General features: G+C 39.3%; 1 protein-coding gene across 2 annotated transcripts in view; it reads left to right on the forward strand.

Moving 5' to 3' along the window:
* slc13a4 (solute carrier family 13 member 4) overlaps window positions 1–17500 on the forward strand; it is a 98293-nt gene that overhangs the window by 75747 nt on the left and 5046 nt on the right. For both annotated transcript variants that reach the window (XM_062066664.1, XM_062066665.1), the window contains 6 exons: window positions 5253–5354; window positions 8036–8137; window positions 8212–8321; window positions 8376–8491; window positions 8559–8720; window positions 16939–17076. In XM_062066664.1, coding sequence (XP_061922648.1) covers window positions 5253–5354; window positions 8036–8137; window positions 8212–8321; window positions 8376–8491; window positions 8559–8720; window positions 16939–17076 — 730 coding nt within the window. The remainder of the gene's footprint in view (window positions 1–5252; window positions 5355–8035; window positions 8138–8211; window positions 8322–8375; window positions 8492–8558; window positions 8721–16938; window positions 17077–17500) is intronic.

The raw sequence follows: 17500 nt of genomic DNA on the forward strand, positions 1-17500 counted from the left end.
TCCAATAACAAAACACCACTCAAGTTCAGATCCGGGCGGCCATTCTTCCCAATCACGCCTCTCCAGGTTTCACTGTCGCTGCCAACATGAGCGCTGAAGTCACCCAGTAGGACAAGAGAATCACCCGGGGTAACACTTTCCAGTACTCCCTCGAGTGTATCCAAAAAGGGTGGGTACTCTGAACTGCTGTTTGGTGCATAAGCACAAACAACAGTCAGGACCCGTCCCCCCACCCGAAGGCAGCGGGAGGCTACCCTCTCGTCCACTGAGTTGAACTCCAACGTGCAGGCTTTGAGCCGGGGGGCAACAAGAATTTCCACCCCAGCTCGTCGCCTCTCACTGCGGGCAACGCCAGTGTGGAAGAGAGTCCAGCCCCTCTCGAGAGAACTGGTTCCAGAGCCCTTGCTGTGCGTCGAGGTGAGTCCGACTATATCCAGCCGGAACTTCTCTACCTCGCGCACTAGCTCAGGCTCATTTCCCCCCAGCAAGGTGACGTTCCACATCCCAAGAGCTAGCTTATGTAGCTAAGGATCAGACTGCCAAGTGCCCTGCCTTTGGCTGCCGCCCAGCTCACAATGCACCCGACCTCTATGGCCCCTCTCATGAGTGGTGAGCCCATTGGAGGGGTGACCCACATTGCCTCTTCGGGCTGTGCCCGGCCGGGCCCCATGGGAACAGGCCCGGCCACCAGGCACTCGCCATCGTGCTCCAACTCTGGGCCTGGCTCCAGAGGGGGGCCCCGGTGACCCGCGTCTGGGCGAGGGAAATCTGAGTCCATGTTATTGTAGTTCCATATATATATATATATATATATATATATATATATATATATATATATATATATATATATATATATATATATATATATATATATATATATATATATATATATATATATATATATATATGTATATGTGTGTGCGTTTGTGTAGCTTTGACATAGTAAGCTACTTTTGCTGTGTAACTTGTAAGAATTCTTTGGAGATAGCTTCCCCTGTAGCTTAGTTACATCTGATGGATGGTAACTTGTAGCTCAGTTACATTTATTGGAGAGTAACTTGTAGCTTAGCTACATTTAATGGAGAGTACTTTGTAGCTTAGTTACATCTGATGGAGAGTAACTTGTAGCTCAGTTACATTTATTGGAGAGTAACTTGTAGCTCAGTTACATTTATTGGAGAGTAACTTGTAGCTTAGCTACATTTAATGGAGAGTACTTTGTAGCTTAGTTACATGCAATGGAGAGTAACTTGTAGCTTAGCTACATTTAATGGAGAGTAACTTGTAGCTTAGCTACATTTAATGGAGAGTAACTTGTAGCTTAGCTACATTTAAGGGAGAGTAATTTGTAGCTTAGTTAAATTTAATGGAGACTAATTTTTAGCTTAGCTACATTTAATGAGAGTAATTTGTAGCTTAGTTACATGCAATGGAGAGTAACTTGTAGCTTAGCTACATTTAATGGAGAGTACTTTGTAGCTTAGTTACATGCAATGGAGAGTAACTTGTAGCTTAGCTACATTTAATGGAGAGTAACTTGTAGCTTAGCTACATTTAATGGAGAGTAACTTGTAGCTTAGCTACATTTAAGGGAGAGTAATTTGTAGCTTAGTTAAATTTAATGGAGACTAATTTTTAGCTTAGCTACATTTAATGAGAGTAATTTGTAGCTTAGTTACATGCAATGGAGAGTAACTTGTAGCTTAGCTACATTTAATGGAGAGTACTTTGTAGCTTAGTTACATGCAATTGAGAGTAACTTGTAGCTTAGCTACATTTAATGGAGAGTAACTTGTAGCTTAGCTACATTTAATGGAGAGTAACTTGTAGCTTAGCTACATTTAAGGGAGAGTAATTTGTAGCTTAGTTAAATTTAATGGAGACTAATTTTTAGCTTAGCTACATTTAATGAGAGTAATTTGTAGCTTAGTTACATGCAATGGAGAGTAACTTGTAGCTTAGCTACATTTAATGAGAGTAATTTGTAGCTTAGTTACATGCAATGGAGAGTAACTTGTAGCTTCGCTACATTTAATGGAGAGTAACTTGTAGCTTAGTTACATTTAATGGAGAGTAATTTGTAGCTTAGTTACACTTAATGGAGATCACCTCGTAGCTTAGTTACATTTAATGGAGAGTACCTTGTAGCTTAGTTACACTTAATGGAGATCACCTTGTAGCTTAGTTACATTTAATGGAGAGTACCTTGTAGCTTAGTTACATTTAAGGGAGAGTAACTTGTAGCTTAGTTACATTTAATGGAGACAAATTTTTAGCTTAGTTACATTTAATGAGAGTAATTTGTAGCTTAGTTACATGTAATGAAGAGTAATTTGTAGCTTAGTTACATTCAATGGAGAGTAACTTGTAGCTTAGCTACATTTAATGGAGAGTAACTTGTAGCTTAGTTACATTTAATGGAGAGTAACTTGTAGCTTAGCTACATGCTACATTTAATGGAGAGTAACTGGTAGCTTAGTTACATTTAATAGAGAGTAATTTGTGGCTCAGTTACATTTAATGGAGAGTAATTTGTAGCTTAGTTAAATTTAAAGGCCTACTGAAATGAATTAGTTTTATTTAAACGGGGATAGCAGATCCATTCTATGTGTCATACTTGATCATTTTGCGATATTGCCATATTTTTGCTGAAAGGATTTAGTAGAGAACATCGACGATAAAGTTCGCAACTTTTGGTCGCTGATAAAAAAAAGCCTTGCCCGTACCGGAAGTAGCGTGACGTCACAAGCTGGAGTGCTGCTCACATTTCCACATTGTTTACACCAGCAGCGAGAGAGATTCGGACCGAGAAAGCGACGATTACCCCATTAATTTGAGCCAGGATGAAAGATTTGTGAGAGTGAAGGACTAGAATGCAGTGCAGGACGTATCTTTTTTCGCTCTGACCGTAACTTAGGTACAAGCTGGCTCATTGGATTCCACACTTTCTCCTTTTTCTATTGTGGATCACGGATTTGTATTTGAAAGCACCTGGGATACTATATCCTCTTGAAAATGAGAGTCCAGAACGCCAAATGGACATTCACAGTGACTTTTATCTCCACGACAATACATCGGTGAAGCACTTTAGCTACGGAGCTAACGTGATAGCATCGGGCTCAAATGCAGATAGAAACAAAGTAAATAAGCCCCTGACTGGAAGGATAGACAGAAGATCAACAATACTATTAAACCATGGACATGTAACTACACGGTTAATACTTTCCAGCCTGGCGAAGCTTAGCAATGCTGTTGCTAACGATGCCATTGAAGCTAACTTAGCTACGGAACCTCACAGAGCTATGCTAAAAACATTAGCTATCCACCTACGCCAGCCAGCCCTCATCTGCTCATCAACACCCGTGCTCACCTGCGTTCCAGCGATCGACGGAAGGACGAAGGACTTCACCCGATCATCCGTGCGGTCGGCGGCTAGCGTCGGCTAGCGCGTCTGCTATCCAAGTCAAAGTCCTCCTGGTTGTGTTGCTGCAGCCAGCCGCTAATACACCGATCCCACCTACAGCTTTCTTCTTTGCAGTCTTCATTGTTCATTAAACAAATTGCAAAAGATTCACCAACACAGATGTCCAGAATACTGTGGAATTATGTGGTGAAAACAGAGCTTTTTGTATTGGATACAATGTGTCCCAATACTTCCGCTTCAACCATTGACGTCACGCGCATACGTCATCATACATACGTCATCACACATACGTCATCATACACACGTCATCATACACTCGTCATCATACATACGTCATCACACATACGTCATCATACATACGTCATCATACATACGTCATCATACGTACGTCATCATACACACGTCATCATACACTCGTCATCATACATACGTCATCATACATACGTCATCATACATACGTCATCACACATACGTCATCATACATACGTCATCATACATACGTCATCATACATACGTCATCATACATACGTCATCATACATACGTCATCATACATACGTCATCATACATACGCCATCATACATACGTCATCGTACATACGTCATCATACATACGTCATCATACATACGTCATCATACGTACGTCATCATACATACGTCATCGTACATACGTCATCACACATACGTCACCATACATACGTCATCACACGTACGCCATCATACATACGCCATCACACATACGTCATCACACATACGTCATCATACATACGTCATCATACATACGTCATCATACGTACGTCATCATGCATACGTCATCATGCATACGTCATCATACATAAGTCATCATACATACGTCATCATACATACGTCATCATACATAGACCTTTTCAAGCGGAAGTGTGGCGGGAAATGTCAAATGTCACTTTCTAAGTGAAGGCGGCCGTATTGGCATGTGTTGCAATGTTAAGATGTCATCATTGATATATAAACTATCAGACTGCGTCGTCACTAGTAGTGGCTTTCAGTAGGCCTTTAATGGAGAGTAACTTGTAACTTAGTTACATTTAATGGAGAGTAACTTGTAGCTTAGTTACATTTAATGGAGAGTAACTTGTAGCTTAGTTACATTTAATGGAGAGTAACTTGTAGCTTAGTTACATTTGATGGAGAGTAACTTGTAGCTTAGCTACATGCTACATTCAATGGAGAGTAACTTGTAGCTTAGTTACATTTAATAGAGAGTAATTTGTGGCTCAGCCCCACTATGGACTGGACTTTCGCTGATGTGTTGGACTTTCACAATATTATGTCAGACCCACTCCACATCCATTGCTTTCGGTCTCCCCTAGAGGGGGGGGGGGGGGTTACCCACATATGCGGTCCTCTCCAAGGTTTCTCATAGTCATTCACTGAGGTCCCACTGGGGTGAGTTTTTCCTTGCCCGTATGTGGGCTCTGTACCAAGGATGTCGTTGTGGCTTGTACAGCCCTTTGAGACACTTGTGATTTAGGGCTATATAAATAAACATTGATTGATTGATTGATTGATCATTTGTAGCTTAGTTACATTTAAAGGAGAGTAACTTGTAGCTTAGGTTTATTTATAGAGAGTAACTTGAAGCTTAGTTTACTACCTTTTCCAAGTAGCTTGCCTATAACTGTGTGTGTGTGTGTGTGTGTGTGTGTGTGTGTGTGTGTGTGTGTGTGTGTGTGTGTGTGTGTGTGTGTGTGTGTGTGTGTGTGTGTGTGTGTGTGTGTGTGTGTGTGTGTGTGTGTGTGTGTGTGTGTGTGTGTGTGTGTGTGGACTAATGATGTCATCATTGTGTGTCCAGCTTCCAGGAAACATGCTCACTGAGTAAGAAATGCAAATCTAAGAGAGAGATGATGTCAGAGAAGAGAATACAGGAGGAATATGAAAAACTGGGACCCATCAGGTATTGTACTTACTGTATGTAATACAGGTGCACATCTAACCATTCCATCCGATTCCGATTCCTTTTATTTCAATTCAGAATCGATTCTTGATTCAAACCGATTCTTGCAATGTATTATTTGGTATAACAATAATGAAACTTTTTCAAAACAGGTTAAAAAAAGCTATTTCTGGTTGCATGGAGATGGCCTACCAACAGATGGCCTAAAATATATATATATATATATATATATATATATATATATATATATATATATATATATATATATATATATATATATATATATATATATCCATCCATCCATTTTTCTACTGCTTGTTCCTTTCAGGGTCATGGAGGTTGCTGGAGCCTATCTCAGCTTCATTCATAGTTACAGTACATAAATATATATAATATGGGGGAAAGTGTCTTTATATATATATATATATATATATATATATATATATATACTGTATATACATGTATTTTTTTAATCGATATTTGAAAACTATAAATTAAAATTGCGTAATACAGGTGAACATTTTTTTGTGTACCCTTACTTAGTATGCACCTACTTGAAATTGTTATTATTGTTTAAAAAAAATAAAAAAATAAAAAAACACATTTTAAAAGACGTTTTAGGCCTTCTCCACGCAACCAGATGGAGCTTTTCAAACCTGTCACCTGTTTTTGAAAAATTGTATATGAATTATTATACCAAATAGCATATTGCAAGAATTGGTTTGAATCCAGTATTGATTTTGAATTCAAACGTGTGTATATATATATATATATATATATATATATATATATATATATATATATATATATATTGCCAAAAAAACAAACTACACTCACCAAGTTTTAGTTCAAGTTAAAGTTAAAGTAGCAATGATAGTCACACACACACACACACACACACACACACACACACACACACACACACACACACACACTAGGTGTGGTGAAATGTGTCCTCTGCCTTTTACCCATCACCTTGTTCACCCCCTGGGAAATGAGGGGAGCAGTGGGCAGCAGTGGTGGCCACGCCTGGGAATCATTTTTGGTGATTGAACCCCCAATTCCAAGCCTCAGTAATGGCTCCCATTGTTATAGTCTTTGGTATGACTCGGCCAGGGTTTGAGCTCGCAACCTACCCATCTTAGGGCGGACACTCTAACCCAGACCTGGGCATTCTGCGGCCCGCGGGCCACATCCGGCCCTTTATGCGTCCCTGTCCGGCCCGCGTGAGGCCAGTCATAAATTACAAAATACATTTTAAAAAGTATCTATGTCGAGTGTGCAATACAACGGTGCTGCTTTTGTTTTGAAAAGCGTTATTTGTATTACTTCCGTGTGGACGTATGCGCGTGCGTGATTGTGAGTGAATGTGAACAGCTGCAATCACAAATGACAAAATAAAGTTGAACAAACATCTATGTCGTGCGCGCAATACAACTGTGCTGCTTTTATATTTGAAAAGTATTATTTATGTGCGTATGTCCGTGTGTAACCTGTGAGTGAAGGTGCACATGCAGCGACAAGTGATGCACGCTTTACACCCAAGACGCTAAAAAGAGAAAAGTTGATGAGGAATGGCGTGTTTTCAACAAGACATGGACTGCCAAGCAACGTTCCCTCTAAGGTGCGCGCCTGCGCAATTGCACACTGCTCAAGCGTCCTCTGCGCACAGCAAATATATGCCGCCCACCAAATCAAATCTCATCTGAATTGTAAACAAAATAAACACATTTATTCTGTGTAATTTTGCAATGCAACTCTGAGTGACAGTGACAACAAGCGGCCCTAACGGTGTTCGTCAACACCGTTCAATTATTGCAACGTCTATCGAGATGCTTCGAGGACAGGAATTATATCCATCACTTTATTGAGCAAAACTGTTTATATTGGGCCATAACCACACCAAAAACATGAGTAAAACACTTCTATCTGGAAAAACTAGTCATTTTCTGCCGTACAAACCAGGCCAACACCAACTTGTCATCTGTCACCAACACGCATACCACTAAAGCACTGGTGCGTTTATGGCCACACAAAAAGTCGGACAACTCAAACACCACACAAAGTTACACAGTGTGCTTATTTTACTGTCATTTATTATTAATGTTAATTTATGGATATTAATCATGGAATGCTGTTACTAGAGAAAGTTACAGGAATGCACACTTCATCCTATGCTTACATTTCATTGTGCAACATGAGGATGTTTAAGGGCAACTAAATGTGATCTCTGAAAGGGCTACAAATGATTTCCAAAGCAGTGCTTTTGGTATAAAGTTAAGTTAGGTTAAATGAAAGTATTATTATTATTATTATTATTTATCTTACGGTATATATCAAAAATAATATTGAGCAAAATTGAATTGAAATATTGTTGTTGTGGCCCTCAGCAGTGCTCGGGTTGCTCATGCGGCCCCCGGTAAAAATGAATTGCCCACCCCTGCTCTAACCACTAGGCCACTGAGCAGATAGTGTCACACTTTATTGTGAAGGTTTACATCCCCAGTGAATCGGGAACAGGAAGGGTTAGACTTTTATTTGTAGCACATTTAGAAATCATGTGGAGATGTTGATTATTTCCTGGGAAATGTTCCGTATTGTGGATATAATGCCAACTACATCATTGAAATAAATCATGTATTAGCATTTATTGGTGATGACATCACGTGTGTGTTTGGCAGTTACCCAGAGGTGGTCACCGGGGTTTTCTTCATCCTGATGACTCTGCTGTGGTTCACAAGAGAGCCAGGATTCGTTCCCGGCTGGACGTCTCTTTTTGAGAAGCAAGTTGTTCCCAGCAGCACTTTTTCATAGAGCCACAAAACAAAATGGCTGATTGTCTTCTCTGGGAATTTAGAAAAGGTTACCGGACTGATGCGACGGTGTCTGTCCTCCTGGGCTTCCTGCTCTTCCTCATTCCTGCCAGGCGACCCTTCTCCTCGTCCTCCTCCAGCTCCAGAGACCCTGGTAGAAGCACATCACCTTCTAGCTCCGTGCAGGTGTAATAATCACATCCCACAGTTACAGTGTCGGATCCACTGGCTCCCATGATCACCTGGAAGGACTTCCAGAGACTGATGCCGTGGGAGATCGTCATCCTGGTGGGCGGAGGCTACGCCCTGGCTGCCGGCTGCAAGGTGTCACATTCCCAGGAGTCAATCACAAGCTTGCTTTTTCCTCACCCTCCACGGATGTTTGGCGCAGGTGTCAGGCTTGTCGGTGTGGATCGGCCGACAGCTGGAGCCCATGAGTGGACTCCCACCCTGGGCCGTCACCCTGCTGGCCTGCCTGCTGGTGTCGGCGGTCACCGAGTTTGCATCCAACCCGGCCACCCTGACCGTCTTCTTGCCCATCCTGTCTGCGCTGGTTTGTGGACAACAATACCATTACCAAAACAACTAACATCAAATAATACAATCATACAGCAAACAGCTGAACAAATAATAATGATGTTGTTATAAATTATTGATCTATTGAAGGATCCAATTACTACTACTAAATTTATTTTACATTTGGGGGGGAAATATGACATATTTTGCTTTATTTGCCATGAAAAACAAGGTTTTCTTGAACAAAAAAGGCATAAAACATACATTTTTCAAAACAAGACAGATCTGAAGTTGATCTGGAGAATTATGACTTATTTTTCACACGTTTCGACCCCTGAGAATTTTACTGGCATTTTTTTTAACTGTCAATGCTCAAAAAATAATAAGTATTTAAAATCAATCTTGTTATGAATTATTGACATATTAAAAGATTACATTTTTTCACATCAAATATTCTACTCTGATTCATATTTGGGGAAAATATGACATATTTTGTGTTTAGCAATAAAAATAAAAATACAAATTATAATTGAAGAATAGATCTGAGGTTGATCAAGGCAAGGCAACTTTATTTGTTTAGCACTTTTCCTACACAAGGCAGACTCAAAGTGCTTCACAGACAACAAAGTCAAATGAAAGAAAATACAAGCAAAATTAAAATGCAGACAATAAAAATAAAAACAGTGCGGACGTTAAAAGATTTAGCTGAAAGCTAAGGTGAACATAAAAGTCTTCAGTCTAGTTTTAAAAGTAGTCAGAGTTGGGGAAAGTCAGGAAGTTTATTTGTTGCATAGTGACTGAATGATGCTCTCCCTTCATTGGACTTTACTCTGGGAACCGCTAACAGATTAGTCTCAGAAGATCTTAGTCTCTAGATCTAGAGGGCTTCTATAGTGGGAGCATATCAGGGATATACTAGACCATGTAGTGCTCTCAGAAGATCTTAGTCTCTAGATCTAGAGGGCTTCTATAGTGGGAGCATATCAGTGATATACTAGACCATGTAGTGGTCTCAGAAGATCTTAGTCTCTAGATCTAGAGGGCTTCTATAGTGGGAGCATATCAGTGATATACTAGACCATGTAGTGGTCTCAGAAGATCTTAGTCTCTAGATCTAGAGGGCTTCTATAGTGGGAGCATATCAGTGATATACTAGACCATGTAGTGGTCTCAGAAGATCTTAGTCTCTAGATCTAGAGGGCTTCTATAGTGGGAGCATATCAGTGATATACTAGACCATGTAGTGGTCTCAGAAGATCTTAGTGATCTAGAGGGCTTCTATAGTGGGAGCATATCAGTGATATACTAGACCATGTAGTGGTCTCAGAAGATCTTAGTGATCTAGAGGGCTTCTATAGTGGGAGCATATCAGTGATATACTAGACCATGTAGTGGTCTCAGAAGATCTTAGTGATCTAGAGGGCTTCTATAGTGGGAGCATATCAGTGATATACTAGACCATGTAGTGGTCTCAGAAGATCTTAGTGATCTAGAGGGCTTCTACAGTGGGAGCATATCAGTGATATACTAGACCATGTAGTGGTCTCAGAAGATCTTAGTGATCTAGAGGGCTTATATAGTGGGAGCATATCAGTGATATACTAGACCATGTAGTGGTCTCAGAAGATCTTAGTGATCTAGAGGGCTTCTACAGTGGGAACATATCAGTGATATACTAGACCATGTAGTGGTCTCAGAAGATCTTAGTGATCTAGAGGGCTTCTATAGTGGGAGCATATCATTGATATACTAGACCATGTAGTGGTCTCAGAAGATCTTAGTGATCTAGAGGGCTTCTACAGTGGGAGCATATCAGTGATATACTAGACCATGTAGTGGTCTCAGAAGATCTTAGTGATCTAGAGGGCTTCTATAGTGGGAGCATATCAGGGATATACTAGACCATGTAGTGGTCTCAGAAGATCTTAGTGATCTAGAGGGCTTCTACAGTGGGAGCATATCAGTGATATACTAGACCATGTAGTGGTCTCAGAAGATCTTAGTGATCTAGAGGGCTTCTATAGTGGGAGCATATCAGTGATATACTAGACCATGTAGTGGTCTCAGAAGATCTTAGTGATCTAGAGGGCTTCTATAGTGGGAGCATATCAGGGATATACTAGACCATGTAGTGGTCTCAGAAGATCTTAGTGATCTAGAGGGCTTCTATAGTGGGAGCATATCAGGGATATACTAGACCAGGGGTGTCAAACGTACGGCCCGAGGGCCGGATCAGGCCCGCGAACAGGTTTTATCCGGCCCGCGGGATGAGTTTGCTAAGTATAAAAATTAACCTGAAATTTTTGAATGATAGAAACAGCTGTTCTAAATGTGTCCACTGGATGTTGCAATAGCAATTATTTGTATCTTTGTAGATGATGCTGCATATGAACCAAAAAAAAACCATGATGTTAGTACAGGGGTCACCAACCTTTTTGAAACCAAGAGCTACCTCTTGGGTACTGATTAATGCGAAGGGCTACCAGTTTGATACACACTTAAATAAATTGCCAGAAATAGCCAATTTGCTCAATTTACCTTTAACTCTGTTATTATTAATAATTAATGATATTTATCGTTGTGGAAACACTGATCAACTTAATGATTTCTCACAATAAATATATATGGAAACAGATAAATATCAATATCAACACTTTATTTTTATATTTTCTCTAAGTGCACATTTTTCAAATTGAACATTTTCAAATGATCACTTCTAAGACAGTCTTGTGAAATCACAATATCCCATTTTAACTAGATAGCCACTAACATTTTTTAACAAATCATGAATTACTTTGCACCATGTTTGTACAAATAATAACTCATGTAAAATACAGAAGTCAACTCTCAAATTTTTAGATAAATCATGTCACACTTTGAATTGGACACCAAATCTGTTATCTGTTTCTTTGTCAGTTAGTGAAGACCAAGTCTTTAAAATATTTTCTTGGATTTTCAAATTCTATTTGAGTTTTGTCTCTCTTAGAATTAAAAATGTCGAGCAAAGCGAGACCAGCTTGCTAGTAAATAAATACAATTTAAAAAATAGAGGCAGCTCACTGGTAAGTGCTGCTATTTGAGCTATTTTTAGAACAGGCTAGCGGGCTACTCATCTGGTCCTTACGGGCTACCTGGTGCCCGCGGGCACCGCGTTGGTGACCCCTGTGTTAGTACATCAGTCGAGAAAATGATCAAACTACATAAATAATATACTGCAATTTGAGTTTGATATCATTTTGTTATCTTGATAGATTGAAAATGAACACCAATGAGTTGACTGATGAACATTATCAGATAATTTATTCAAAAAATATAAATAACGACAAATAAAGTATATATTCTATTAACCGCAACAAGTAATTATAAAAAAAAAAACCTAATATTATGATTTGTACAATTTCAGATTGTGCTTGTTCTATTTTTAAACAAAGAAAACAATCTGAAGTTGTCTTTATTTTTAAGTTATAAATAAATGATAAATGGGTTATACTTGTATAGCGCTTTTCTACCTTCAAGGTACTCAAAGCGACAGTATTTCCACATTCACCCATTCACACACACATTCACACACTGATGGCGGGAGCTGCCATGCAAGGCGCTAACCAGCACCCATCAGGAGCAAGGGTGAAGTGTCTTGCCCAAGGACACAACGGACGTGACTAGGATGGTAGAAGGTGGGGATTGAACCCCAGTAATCAGCAACCCTCCGATTGCTGGCACGGCCACTCTACCAACTTCGCCACGCCGCCCAAGTTATCGTGCCGTGATTTTACCAGTCCGGCCCACTTGGGAGTAAATTTTTCTCCATGTGGCCCCCGATCTAAAATGAGTTTGACACCCCTGTACTAGACCATGTAGTGGTCTCAGAAGATCTTAGTGATCTAGAGGGCTTCTACAGTGGGAGCATATCAGTGATATACTAGACCATGTAGTGGTCTCAGAAGATCTTAGTGATCTAGAGGGCTTCTATAGTGGGAGCATATCAGTGATATACTAGACCATGTAGTGGTCTCAGAAGATCTTAGTGATCTAGAGGGCTTCTATAGTGGGAGTATATCAGTGATATACTAGACCATGTAGTGGTCTCAGAAGATCTTAGTGATCTAGAGGGCTTCTACAGTGGGAGCATATCAGTGATATACTAGACCATGTAGTGGTCTCAGAAGATCTTAGTGATCTAGAGGGCTTCTACAGTGGGAGCATATCAGTGATATACTAGACCATGTAGTGGTCTCAGAAGATCTTAGTGATCTAGAGGGCTTCTATAGTGGGAGCATATCAGTGATATACTAGACCATGTAGTGGTCTCAGAAGATCTTAGTGATCTAGAGGGCTTCTATAGTGGGAGCATATCAGTGATATACTAGACCATGTAGTGGTCTCAGAAGATCTTAGTGATCTAGAGGGCTTCTATAGTGGGAGTATATCAGTGATATACTAGACCATGTAGTGGTCTCAGAAGATCTTAGTGATCTAGAGGGCTTCTATAGTGGGAGCATATCAGTGATATACTAGACCATGTAGTGGTCTCAGAAGATCTTAGTGATCTAGAGGGCTTCTATAGTGGGAGCATATCAGTGATATACTAGACCATGTAGTGGTCTCAGAAGATCTTAGTGATCTAGAGGGCTTCTACAGTGGGAGCATATCAGTGATATACTAGACCATGTAGTGGTCTCAGAAGATCTTAGTGATCTAGAGGGCTTCTACAGTGGGAGCATATCAGTGATATACTAGACCATGTAGTGGTCTCAGAAGATCTTAGTGATCTAGAGGGCTTCTATAGTGGGAGCATATCAGTGATATACTAGACCATGTAGTGGTCTCAGAAGATCTTAGTGATCTAGAGGGCTTCTATAGTGGGAGTATATCAGTGATATACTAGACCATGTAGTGGTCTCAGAAGATCTTAGTGATCTAGAGGGCTTCTATAGTGGGAGCATATCAGTGATATACTAGACCATGTAGTGGTCTCAGAAGATCTTAGTGATCTAGAGGGCTTCTACAGTGGGAGCATATCAGTGATATACTAGACCATGTAGTGGTCTCAGAAGATCTTAGTGATCTAGAGGGCTTCTACAGTGGGAGCATATCAGTGATATACTAGACCATGTAGTGGTCTCAGAAGATCTTAGTGATCTAGAGGGCTTCTATAGTGGGAGCATATCAGTGATATACTAGACCATGTAGTGGTCTCAGAAGATCTTAGTGATCTAGAGGGCTTCTATAGTGGGAGCATATCAGGGATATACTAGACCATGTAGTGGTCTCAGAAGATCTTAGTGATCTAGAGGGCTTCTACAGTGGGAGCATATCAGTGATATACTAGACCATGTAGTGGTCTCAGAAGATCTTAGTGATCTAGAGGGCTTCTATAGTGGGAGCATATCAGTGATATACTAGACCATGTAGTGGTCTCAGAAGATCTTAGTCTCTAGATCTAGAGGGCTTCTATAGTGGGAGCATATCAGTGATATACTAGACCATGTAGTGGTCTCAGAAGATCTTAGTGATCTAGAGGGCTTCTATAGTGGGAGCATATCAGTGATATACTAGACCATGTAGTGGTCTCAGAAGATCTTAGTGATCTAGAGGGCTTCTACAGTGGGAGCAAATCAGTGATATACTAGACCATGTAGTGGTCTCAGAAGATCTTAGTGATCTAGAGGGCTTCTACAGTGGGAGCATATCAGTGATATACTAGACCATGTAGTGGTCTCAGAAGATCTTAGTGATCTAGAGGGCTTCTATAGTGGGAGCATATCAGTGATATACTAGACCATGTAGTGGTCTCAGAAGATCTTAGTGATCTAGAGGGCTTCTATAGTGGGAGCATATCAGTGATATACTAGACCATGTAGTGCTCTCAGAAGATCTTAGTGATCTAGAGGGCTTCTATAGTGGGAGCATATCAGTGATATACTAGACCATGTAGTGGTCTCAGAAGATCTTAGTGATCTAGAGGGCTTCTATAGTGGGAGCATATCAGTGATATACTAGACCATGTAGTGGTCTCAGAAGATCTTAGTGATCTAGAGGGCTTCTATAGTGGGAGCATATCAGGGATATACTAGACCATGTAGTGGTCTCAGAAGATCTTAGTGATCTAGAGGGCTTCTATAGTGGGAGCATATCAGTGATATACTAGACCATGTAGTGGTCTCAGAAGATCTTAGTGATCTAGAGGGCTTCTATAGTGGGAGTATATCAGTGATATACTAGACCATGTAGTGGTCTCAGAAGATCTTAGTGATCTAGAGGGCTTATATAGTGGGAGCATATCAGTGATATACTAGACCATGTAGTGGTCTCAGAAGATCTTAGTGATCTAGAGGGCTTCTATAGTGGGAGCATATCAGTGATATACTAGACCATGTAGTGGTCTCAGAAGATCTTAGTGATCTAGAGGGCTTCTATAGTGGGAGCATATCAGTGATATACTAGACCATGTAGTGGTCTCAGAAGATCTTAGTGATCTAGAGGGCTTCTATAGTGGGAGCATATCAGTGATATACTAGACCATGTAGTGATTTATATGTGAGCAGATCAATTCTCTGATGTACAATGGAAGGATTTAAGAATTGCTGTAATGTGCTCACATTTGTTGGTCTTTGTTAGAACTCTAAGATCAAGAGATTTAAGTATTAAAAGTAAAAAACTAAATAGAACTTATTTTTAACCCTTTAATGAGTGGGACCCTTTTAGGTCCCCAAGAGTTTTAGTGTTAGTTTTTTTTAAAACTGTCATTGCTAAATACATAATAATGAATTAAAAGTAATGTTGTTATGAATTATTTGTTAATAACAATTATTGACATATTGAGGGATCCAATTACTGTACTTCATGTGAAATATTTCACTTTTTTTGGGGGGGGGGGGGGGGAATATGACATATTTTGTGTGTTTGACATAAAAAAAAACAGTTTTTATTGACAAAAAGGGCATAAAACAAAACAAAAAAAAACAACATAAAAAATTATTAAAAGGTATAATTGACGAATAGATCTGAAGTTGATCTAAAGATTTAAGCGTTAATTGCAAAAAATAAAAAATGACTTATTTTTAACATTTTTACGAGTGGGACCCTTTTAGGTCCCCAATAGTTTTAAAGTTTGTTTTTTGTTGTTGTTTTTTAACCGTCAGTGCTAAAAAAATAATAGTGAATTAAAATCAATGTTATGAGGAATCAACGACCTATTCAAGGATCCATGTCAAATATTCCGCTTTGTTCAAATTTGGGGGAAAATATTACGTATTTTGTGTGTTTGCCATAAAAAAAACTAACTTTTCTGTGACAAAAAGGGAATCAAACAAATAAAAAAAATGAAAGCATATAATTGATGAACAGATATGGAGTTCATCCACAAACTTAAGTGTTAAAAGTCAAAAACTAAACTAAAATATGATATATTTTGAACACTTTTAGGAGTGGGACCCTTTTGGATCCCCAAGAGTTTGAGAGTTGTTTTTTGAACTGTCATTGCTCAAAAAATAATAATGAATTAAAATCAATGTTGTTATGAATTATTGACCTGTTGAAGGATCCACTTATTGTATTTCATGTCAAATATTACACTTTGTTCAATTTTGGCGGAAAATGTGACATATTTTGTGTGTTTGCCGTAAAAAAACTAAGTTTGTAATGACAAAAAGGGCATTAAAAAAACAACAAGAAAACAACATTAAAAAATGATAAAAATGCATAATTGAAGAATACATATGAAGTTGATGTAGACATTTAGGTGTTCAAAGTAAAAAACTAAAAAATTCAATATGTTTTATTTGTAATTCTTTTATGAGTGGGACCCTTTTGGATCCTCAAGAGTTTTAGAGTTGTTATTTTTTTTAAACTGTCATTGCTCAAAAAAAATGATGAAATAAAATCAATGTTGTTATGAATTATTGATCTATTGAAGGCTACAATTACTTCACATTCAATATTCCATTATACATTTTTTGGGAGGGAAATATTACATGTTTTTTATTTGCCCCCAAAAAATTGTTTAAAAAAAAAAAGAAAAGGAAATAACACATGAAAAAATCCACTTTATATAGACAGATAGATAAGAGAAAATATCCCCCGCATGCTCTGATTGTTGAATGTGGCCCTCAGGTTTGCTCTATTGCAACATACAGTAGTGTCATTGAAATACTGCATTCAAGTTCAACTTGAATAATGATCCAGAGTGCATGAGAAAGTAGCAGGGAACTTGAGTATTTCCCTAGTTCTCACTGCATGTTTTCCACCTTCCACAGTCGGAGACCCTGCACATCAACCCCCTCCACACTTTAATCCCCTCCACTATGTGCGTGTCATTCGGGGTCATGCTTCCAGTGGGGAACCCCCCTAACGCCATCGTCTTCAGCTACGGACACCTGCAGATCAGCGACATGGTAGGACACGCGCTCTCTTGCACCTGCACCATCTTATGTAAGCCCCCCCCCCCCCCCCCCACTTTGTCTTGGCCAACCCCCACACATGACCACTACACAACATCTGGCTTTTTACATTTCACTCCAACATACATCTTGAAAGAACAAATGTTGCTTTTTACATTTCACTCCAACATACATCTTGAAAGAACAAATGTTGCTTTTTACATTTCACTCCAACATACATCTTGAAAGAACAAATGTTGTTTGTGCAAATAAATCCAAGGAAAACATTTGAAAAGATTCCTAGATGACAACATTGCATTTGTGTCCAAATACTGGACTCTTTTCTTCAGCAACTTTGATCCTTGCATGCTAGTCAAAACCTGTCAACAATCAGGATCCATCCAAATTACAAAATGTGAATAATCTGATTAAAAAATAT

Source organism: Entelurus aequoreus, linkage group LG12 (genome assembly GCF_033978785.1).
Source record: "Entelurus aequoreus isolate RoL-2023_Sb linkage group LG12, RoL_Eaeq_v1.1, whole genome shotgun sequence".
In the NCBI taxonomy this organism is placed as follows: Eukaryota; Metazoa; Chordata; class Actinopteri; order Syngnathiformes; family Syngnathidae; genus Entelurus; species Entelurus aequoreus.